The 10353-nt window shown below is 42.7% G+C and overlaps 1 protein-coding gene across 1 annotated transcript in view; it reads left to right on the plus strand.

Annotated features, from left to right (window-relative positions):
* Nucleotides 1-10093, plus strand: part of LOC128740961 (uncharacterized) — a 60742-nt gene extending 50649 nt beyond the window's left edge. The window contains exons 4-5 of the mRNA XM_053836540.1: nt 9013-9210; nt 9288-10093. Coding sequence (XP_053692515.1) covers nt 9013-9210; nt 9288-10093 — 1004 coding nt within the window. The remainder of the gene's footprint in view (nt 1-9012; nt 9211-9287) is intronic.
* The last annotated feature ends 260 nt before the right edge of the window (nt 10094-10353 follow it).

The following is a 10353-nucleotide window of genomic DNA, read 5'->3' on the forward strand; positions in this document are numbered from 1 at the left end:
GTAGCGGAGATCGGGTAACCAACCCCGGTGGAAACTAAGGTCATGTTGCGTTCGAAAAATTTATTAGTTAAGAATATATAAATGTCATATAAGTAATTAAGTAATTAGAGCGTACTACGCCCCTGGCAATGTCACCGAAAGCATATGGAGCGAAACACAACCCTGTTGTCGTCACTCAGCACCCCGTGCGTCACACTACGAAACTCTACAAGGCAGCCAACCAAACAACATCACACACATTCGGCCAAAGCTACCGACTATCAAAGCAAGCCAGACAGCAGCCATTGCTATTGCGACCAGGCTTCGGTCAAGTGCGCGCGTGGTTTGCTCGTGCAAAAACTTAAAGGTTCTTTGTTCGGAAGGTTGAAATCAGAGGCCGAAATTTCGGTAAGGCCATCAACGGATAAATTAATAAGTGCACTCACTCAGTGTATTTCTTAGTAGGCCTACAACCACCCGAAAGCATCAAAGCGCAGTTCAACCACGGTGTACGACCGTCACCGAGAATCCAAGCCAGTCATACGATCGAGTTCGTCCAGCTGCGGTCAACTACTGCGATTATAGGTCGCGCGGTGACAGAACATCTAGAACTTGCAGTATTATTTGTCGTGCTCGAGGCCTACTGATCGTCATCTGGAGAATCCAGAGTGTGCAGACCGTGGCCACAGCGATAAGAACCAACAGAAAACTCAGGAAACGTCTCCGAAAGGGTAAGCTCCGATGAGATGTAATTTAACACGTGGAGACATAACCTTGTCGGGTCCACAGGGTCGTTTTCGTAGGTTTGGCCGTTTTCGTAGGTCTGGTCGTTTTCGCAGGTTTGCCGTTTTCGCAGGTTTGGCCGTTTACAGAGGTTCGCCTTGCCGTATTGCATGCGTCGTGAGAAGGAGCGACACGTGGAAAATACATGAGCGCCGAGGAACCGCGAGCCACCACGATCGCAGAATAAAATCACGAGGTATTGAGGCTAACTCTGCGGGTTGGCTGTATAGAGGAAAGAGAAATTAGTCGACTGCCAGATGCGGGACGTGCGCTGCAGTAGGTAATAGTAAAGTTCATGGGCCCGTGAGTAGGAAGCATGCGAAGAATGTATTGTTATAGATTATAAGTTAAACTTAGCTAATTAAGGAAGAAAGCCAGGAGTAAGTTCGTTAATATATGCATGTTGTTACGTTAGAAATCGTTCTTTGGTTTTTGTCGATTGGTCATCCGCCCTGCGTCTAGTGGTTCTGCTTTGCGAAAAAAGTGTACCTATTTCAGTCATATACCGACAAGGAAGGAAACACTGTGTTGTTTCGGCACTACAAGACGGTGGCCCCGTTACGAGACTCGGTAGTGTGGCAGTAAGGCAGCCTACCTAAATCCACCTTAGTACAAACATTCAAGCAAATATGTAGCGGAATGTTCGGCATCGACCTAGGCGACGAAACAAGGACGACTCGGTACTTGGAACTGCAAATTGATAAATTTGGCAGGGGGTGGCCCGGTGTTCCTCGAACAGCTTGAATCCCGTAAACTTGGCATCGTAGCCCTGCAGGAAATCTGTCGCAAAGGAGAGTAGGTTTGGAAGATCTGCGGCGGCAAGACACAGTTTTACCAGAGCGGTGGCATAACTACAAAACCGGTTTTGTAGTGTTGGGCAGAATGCAGGATAGCGTGATAGATTGGATAGTGATCCACGAGAGGATGTGTTTATTAAGGATAAAAGGTCTTTTCTTAAATTACAGCATCATCAACATGCACTGCGCGCACGAAGACCTGACGACGAGAAACAAGCATTCTACGCGAGGTTAGAGGCAACGTACGATAATTGTTCACCACGGGACATCAAGACCATCGTCGGAGATATGAACGCACAGGTCGGTAGGGAAGAAATTATAAACCGGTGATTGGACCCCATAGCCTACTCACCGATACGATCGATAACGACCAATGTTGCACAATGGGCAAAAACGAGCTCGTAATCCCAATAAAATTAATAGCCGTTAGTTTGGAATCTTACAATATACCTATTCCTATGTAAAAAATGCAAGGAATCGATTGGTGGTGGTCCCATCCTGCGCAAACTTCGAGAAGAGGTCCATTTTACCCGATTATCCCCAAAAATCATGAAAAAAGCTAATTAAACAGTATAAAAACCTATTTGCCGCCCGTGAAAATAACACAAATAGCTTCCAAATATTGTCAAAACATCAGAAGAATCAAATTCCATCCATTCCATACTGTGTAAATGCAAGAATAGTCTATTTTACCCAATTCAGCCCTAAATATATAGTAAAACTTAATTGAAGCGATTGAAACTAACTCAAAGGTCAGGGAATGAACTCAAATAGTTTGAAAAACATCAGGAAAGTTGAACATCATCTAGATTCACAAATACACGTTCATTGGCTGTTGCGGCAAAAATGCGTAATTTTTCTTTAGTGTCTTTAGAGAAGTTTGTTAATAATAGTGATTATAAATTCACCTATCAGGGTGATACAAACTTTAATTTTTTGTTAATACATAAAAAAATTTTTTTTTCTTCAGAAAAAATGTAGAATACACTAAAATGGGTAACTTTGCTGAACATAGTAACTATATATCTCTTAATAGTTGTGAGTTGTGAGGTATAATACTTTGTTTAAAAATGACACTTTAAAATCAATTTTGCCTAATAATTTTACATCCCATGTTTTATTGCTTTCAACTGTTCTCCAAAGTTATTTAGTATGTTAAAATGCACATTTTTTCTGAAGACTGTTTCTCAAAAAATAAATTGGATCTAATTTTAATCGATTTAATTAGGTTTTACTATGTAGGGGTGAATTGGGCAAAATGGATTATTCTTGTATTTCGCACAGTATGGAATGGATAGGATTTGATTCTTCTGATGTTTTGACAATATTTGGAGCTAGTAGTGATGTCCGAAATGTTTAATTATTCGATTAATCGGCGAGCGTTGTCTGCACTAATCGATTAATTCAACTATTCGTGCTAGTGGCATTCGATTAGAAATATTCGAATATTTTTTTCATTAATTCGATTAATCGAACGATTATGAACGATTAACGGCCATTATTCGGGGATTATTCGCATTCATATTATTTCCTTTGAACTATTCGATTAATTCAACTACTCGTGCAGTCAGTATTCGATTAAAAATTATTTGAATATTTTTATAGTTATTCGATTAGTTGAATTAATCGAACGATTAACGGACATCACTACTTCTGCGTCCATAATTTTGGCTGGTTTGCCACTACCTTGCTTACGAATAGTTGTTGGGCATCTTAGGATATGGTAAACAGTCGAAGCCGCAACATGCTTTTTAAATGTTGTACCGTATCTTGATTCTAGTACAAAGCTTAAAGTGGTAAAACTGGTACCCAAAGGTACAGACCTTTCTACGTTAAGATACGTCTCCTTTAAAGTCGGTATCAGTCGTGACCTAAAACACGTTGCGCTGTGTAGCGACTCCTGGCCTGAAAATGTGTTTTTCCGTGAATTCGAGGACAACCGATCAAAAAACGTTGTTGTCGGATTGCAGCTGAATTCACAAACAACAACGCTTCTCAAGCCACTAGATGGCGATGGACAGAATCATACGAAACCACCGGAAGTGCTGTAGGTACCAGCGCTGCTCTACCATTGGCACACCAGGAACTAGAACGCACTGCCTGTCGCATTATGGGAGACCTCAGCCCACCCGACCCAGACGTGCTGGAAGTTTCTTGTCGTCGTAGTCATCTCGTTTCCTGCCATCAGAGTCGTTCTGGTCCTGCGGTTGGGATTGGTAGCGGGGTCTCCCAAACATCGTTCTCAGGCAATTATGCGTACGTTAGTAACATTCATTTGCCTGATCTCTAGTGCTGCGATCAGGGCTTACCAAGCTGCCCTTTTTGGCAAGTATCCATCTTCTCGTGACGTTGCTCGACCTGATGTCGCCTCCACTTCCAGTTCGACGTTAGCAGTTCTATCAGCCACTACATCGCAAGTTTTTCTATACTACCAGAATATTGGTGGTATTAATAGTTCTCTTGCTGAGTATCAGCTGGCTTGCAGCGACGCATGCTACGATATCTACGCTTTCACGGAAACTTGGCTGAAGAACAGCACACTATCGAAGCAACTGTTTGACGATACGTACTCGGTTTATCGGCACGATCGGACAGCGTTAAATAGCAACAAAAGCTCTGGCGGCGGAGTTCTTTTGGCCGTGCGCTCCTGCATCAAATCCTGGCAATTGATACCTCCCGAAATTACGACGGTCGAGCATCTGTGGGTAGCGATATCGACTCAATCTGGAATGGTTTTTATCTGTGTCGTATATTTTCCACCTGACCGCATCAATGACAGTAGCATAATCGACAAACATGCACTCTCTCTCTCGAATAGGTTGTCTCTCAAATGGAAGCTAATGACAGCATTATTATTGTAGGCGATTTCAACCTCAGCACAGTTTCGTGGCTCAGCGATACGAATAATTTCCGCTTTCCTGACTTTGCTCATTCCTCGTTTCGTCCAGCTTCACTGTCCTTGCTTGATTCATATTCAACAGCCGGACTGAGACAGCTCAATGGCATTTTGAATGCAAATAACCGTTTGCTTGATCTGTGTTTCGTAAGCGAAGAATTAGGGCAACGTTGTTTAATTCTGCAAGCCCCAACACCACTCGTCAAGCATTGCAGGCATCATCCACCTCTATTGTTGACACTGGATTTGAAACCCGAATATCGTTTCTTAGACCATGCTGAAACCGTCTATTACGACTTTCTCAGAGCAGACTTCGAGGCGATGAACAGTTTTTTGGCTAACTTGGACTGGAATTCTTTACTCGCTAGTCATGACGTTAACTTTGCTGCTTCCACCGTTTGTGTTCGATCAGTTTACACCCAAAAAATTCAAACGCAAGCCTTCTAAGCCCGCATAGTCGGAACTCGGAACTCGGAACTCGGAACTTAAACACCTGAAACGACTGAAAAGAGCTGCCCTTAGGAAATACTGCAAATATCGCTCGGACCGCACCAAAGTTGACTATGCACATGCTAACTCCAACTACAAGCGCCTAAATAATAGTTTGTTTATTGCCCATAATTCGCATCTCAACTGGATGCGGCCCAGATGGCATTCCATCCATAGTCTTGAAACGCTGTTTAAATACTCTTGCATTGCCCTTAGCTAAGGTTTTCGATATATCATTGACGATGGGAGTTTTCCCCGAGTGCTGGAAGGATTCCTTTGTTTTCCCTGTGCACAAAAAGGGATGCAAAAGAACCTTTGCTAATTACCGTGGTATTGCTGCCCTAAGTGCTGTCTCTAAGCTGTTTGAGCTAATCGTTCTGGAAAAGTTGATGCAAGATTGCTCACACTTCATCTCTCCTGATCAGCATGGATTTATGCCAAAACGCTCAACGACAACTAATTTAATCGCCTTTACATCGTTCATCATCCGTGCAATGCAAGAAGGGAATCAAGTTGACGCTATATATACGGACCTTTCTGCAGCTTTCGACCGCATAAACCATGAGATAGCCATCTCTAAATACCACGAATTGGGCATGCTGGAAGTATGCTGGAATACTCCGCCATTGTTTGGTCACCTTTTTACCAAAATGCAATTCATCGTATTGAAGCAGTTCAACGCAAATTTATCAGGTTTGCTCTGCGACACCTACGCTGGCGTGACCCACGTAACCTGCCGAGTTACGAAAGCCGTTGCAAGCTGATTAATTTAGAACCGCTGGAAGGAAGGCGCAATGTGGCTAAGGCGTGTTTTGTCGGCGATCTTCTTCAAGGAAATATCGATAGTCCTGAATTGCTTAGTCGCCTAGATTAGAGTGACTATATACAGAGTGGCGACAATGTCAAAATTGGAATGATAATTATCTGTCAGTGTCATTCCAATCGAGCAGACGACCTATCCAACGCGTATTCAGGAAAGAGAAAGAAAAACCTTGGAAAAGCCGCATTGCATACATTTGGGATGACTTGTCGCCACTCTGTATATAGTCACTCTAGCCTAGATATCAACACTAGAAGACGTAATCTTCGTTCGCACGCCTTTCTCGTCAATCGACATTCAAGAACTAATTATGGGTTACACGAACCAGTGCTTAGTATGTGCCGGGTTTTTAATAGCTGCTATGAAGTGTTTGATTTTAATGTGTCTCGTGAAAACAATAAGCGTTGTTTTAAAAGATGTTTGTGCTAGGTTAGTTAATATATGTTTTAAATAGATATTTGTCATTAGGATTATACTTTATCTGTTGACTATAATAAATGTAAATGTAAACTGGGCAAGCATAAACAAAACAAAAAATATTTGACAAAAAGAGGAGAGAGAGAGAGCTAACACATACATACTCTCATTTCTCTCTGAGCTCGTTTGTTGTTGAGCATAAGGGCCGTGAAAAAATTCCAAAATTTTAGTTGCCACCCGTTATATGTGAGTTGAGAATTGAGGACAAGTCCTTCAACTACACTCTAATGAACGTTTACGCGTTTTGACGTTAGGAACAAGTTCCGCGACAGGCCAGAGACGAACTACGAAGAGTGCCCAAACTATGACGTCTTATAATTATAAGACATAGCTTCCGTCTTTCGACCAATGACAGTGATCTGAAGCTCATCAGCTCTCCTCGTCTGGATATTTAGTAATGCATCTGGAGTCATCCAAATGCATACTCTAGCGCCAGATCGATTATGTCGACTGATTGACGGTCGATACTACTCGGATGTCGTCGATGTACGATCATTCCAGGGACCAAATGCAAAAACAATGCCAGCTTACCTACTGACAACACCTACTGCGGAGCGGCCAGCTAAAAGGAGCACCTCTAGGCGCTGTTGGATGAAGAGGTAAACACAGAGACGAGTAGAAAAAGGATAAGAACTGTAGAGTCACCAACATAGGAGAAAATTAAAAGCTGTAAAATGACATGAATATTGAGAGGGACCGAATCTCGGTTGAACTTCTTATAGCGGGGAGCGGTATGCTGTACGAAGTAATCCATCGGAATATTTTCAGGATCTGGGCGAAATGCGGACAAATGCGAAAGAAATGCCAGAAGAATGGTTGAATGGCCTCATTTGCCCTATTTTTTAAAAAGGGTTCGAGTGCAAAACCAATCGAAACATAACATTGCTCAATTCTGTCCATAAGGTGTTCTCCCATATCTTGTCAGGTGTTTACCCTGTATCAGTTACTAGGCAAGCTCCAGAAGTATAACTTGCAGACCCACCATCCGTCTGTGAACTTTAAGACTGCGTTCGATTCTGTGAAACGAAATAACATATCGCTGATAATGCTCGAATGCTTGATTTCCAACGAAACTATCTGAATTGCTTTGTGTGACGCTGGATGGGTCAGTATTATGCGTCACGAGAGCGGATGAGACATCAGCCGCTTCCGTGACGTTACATGGACTGAAGCTAAGAGATGCACATGGCCTTGACCAAGCATGAAATTCTGCAATCAATACTGGAATGCAAGCCACGTCCTTAGACGAATCACTATTCAAGTCAGTTACAGTTGAGTACTGAATAAAGACTAGAAGTAATATTCAAACTGTACAATTTGTTGTAGGAAGCAGTGGTTAAGGCTTCAATTCATGTATTTTGAGGAAATCCAAAGCAAGTTGCTAAACTCTTACTAATCTAAAGTGGTCTTGAAATGTGCAACTCACAATGTGCCAGTTGAAAGTTTATTTAGTTAGAAAAAATCAAAAATCAGATTTCACTCTCTATGACATCACATTTACCCTTGAACCAAATGTTGAGAAGTCGAGACAGGCACTCATGAAGCATTACTACCCGAAACGGATTAAAGCATGCACGTGAGGACGAGCATAGCATTTTTTATGGATTACAGTGTACGTTTTTTTGAAACGCTCTCAATTTCAGACCGAAACAGTCCAGTTCAATGAAGGGTTTTTATCGGTGGATACAATTTTTTCCATGTTGAACGGCACTTGTGCTCTGTAAAGACCTGGCCAGTAGTATAAAGTACACCGAAACGATGCTAACTCATCCACCTAGGTTCTAGAAGTTATTCTTATAGTGACAAGCAAATTTTATGTACGTTGATTTGATCACATAATTTAAAGATAATAAAATAATAAAACATTGTAGATTTTTACTCTAAAATATATTGTAATAAATGAATGAAGTTAAACCGCGATCTGAAAAAAGTTACCCAACAGTAGAAAATCTTCGAATAGAGAAAAAATATGAAAAAAAAAACTGTGTGCAAAAGATTTGATTTATCGTGACTAGCCACTATTGACATTATTATTCGACAGTCTGCTCAGATGAACCATTCGCATAGCAATACACGGTTTGCTGAAAGTGAAAAAAAAATGTTGCAGGCAGTTGCGACCCACAATGTTGCAGTACGGGTGGCAGGCTGGTGGTCAACCGACAATACACGGCTAAATGGTCAACCTCGAGTGTGGTGAGAGTTTGGTGGTAGCTTTTAATCCGCAATTCCATTGGATCAGAGACAGAGAGAGATTGAAAGCCCTCTGTGTGTGTGTTGTTTGCTTGGCATGATGAGTGACATCGTCGGTTCGTCTATGCCGAATAAAGGCATCCAACGATAAAAGCCGGGAATTGATTGACCGAATCGATGCAATCAAGCATTCCGAAATGAGGTGTTACTGGCGGTGGCAACGAAGGTGATGAAGCGGAAGAATCACATCACGGATGCTTCTTGTTTGTGTTTAATGAATTGCTTCCAATGGGCTTTAGCGCTTTTTTTATTCGAAACTGCTCGGAAGGACAGCGAGTTATGCACTTGGTTGGTAGCTTAAAGTTCGAGCAACTTGAACAAGGATTATCATGCGTTGCTATCAATATTACATTATACTTATGACAACGGTCATCGGATCCTATGAGAATTTTCTAAATATGGGACATACAAAATATTAATTATTCCATTCCCAATGTAGTAGCTTAATTAATATTGTATTATGTACCAAAGTTACTCCTCAAAATTTTAATATTTTGCATTCACGTTTTTTTTCGTCTCAGATATGTCCCAGTTTGGCCTCGGGACGGCCAACTCGCACTGGAGCTACAGCTCAACTGGCCCGTACTCTCCGTATCTCACGTCCTGCACCACACCAACGGCAGCTCAGTTCAATAACCCGGCACTTGGATTTACCTGTTCAAGTGGAGAACAAAACGCTGGCCAGGATTTTACCAGCGCCGGAAGAGATTGTGTCCCGAGTAAGTAATTAACTTTTCGTTTTCAAATCATACCTTTACATACCTTACCTTTTGTTCATTCATTGCTTTCGTAACAGTGCTTCCTGATTCGACAGCTGCTGATCTGGACCAACATCTGAGCAGCTTGGTAGGAACGCAACAAACAGCCCAAATGACTCATCCAAGCCTGATGGGTGGAAATGGAAGCACGAATGCGTCAGGAAACGGAACCAACGGTAGTGGAGTAACCTCCCAGGCGAACAGTATTTCAACCACGAACGGCTCAAACGGACTGCTAGTCCCTCGCTACCAAAGCAACTCCAGCAATAACAATGAGTACACTCTCCATACCAGCCAAAGTGGTCCCCGCAGTCTCAGCGACTCCAGTCAAGCCGAATCGCCGGTTCAGGAAGATCTTCTAACATCCAACACGCCAAACTTGGGAGGAAGTGCCAATCAAAACTTCTCCAGCTTGGTGGTCAACCAAAGCCAAGCCAACTACGGATCAAGTAGCGGAAGTTGCAACGGATCCCTCTACCCCGTTCTTCCAGCTAGTCTGCTCTACTCTCAACTGTACACCGCCGCCAATCAAACCCACGGCTTCCACAATCACCCCCTACAGAACAGTCACGGATCGGCTCAGAACGCTACGATGCACGCCGGGGAACTGCAAAGCGTAATGGATCACCTAACGTCGTCCACGGTGAACAGCGGTCGTCAACATCCCAATCTAATGAGCAATAACCCTCATACTGACCTTTCGCTTATCGGAAACTGCGGTGCAATGGCACGAGGAGCACTCGACGAAGCGGGAGCTCGTGCGCTGGCAGCCGGCGGACGAGGAGTTCCCCCCCAGGGTCAAGTTCAGTCCGAAAACGGGAACTCCGTGTGGCGACCATACTGAGGAAAGCTTCAACCGTAGGGTTAACGTGCAATAATTCGCTTCCTGCTGCTCTTCGAGTGAATGTTGTTATTGAATCAATCAACTGTGGTACTTGTTTTAAGTTAAGAACAGTGTTGCTAACTTTTTAAAATGGGATTTATTATTTCATTTGGTTTTATTTATGTACATAGGGTATCTGTCCAGATGGAAAACTTTGAACCTACGGTTGATGTAAGCTACACTAAATGTTATTTCAAAACCAGATGAGCTAGTTTAAAGCA

This window comes from Sabethes cyaneus, chromosome 1, assembly GCF_943734655.1.
Source record: "Sabethes cyaneus chromosome 1, idSabCyanKW18_F2, whole genome shotgun sequence".
Taxonomy (NCBI): domain Eukaryota; kingdom Metazoa; phylum Arthropoda; class Insecta; order Diptera; family Culicidae; genus Sabethes; species Sabethes cyaneus.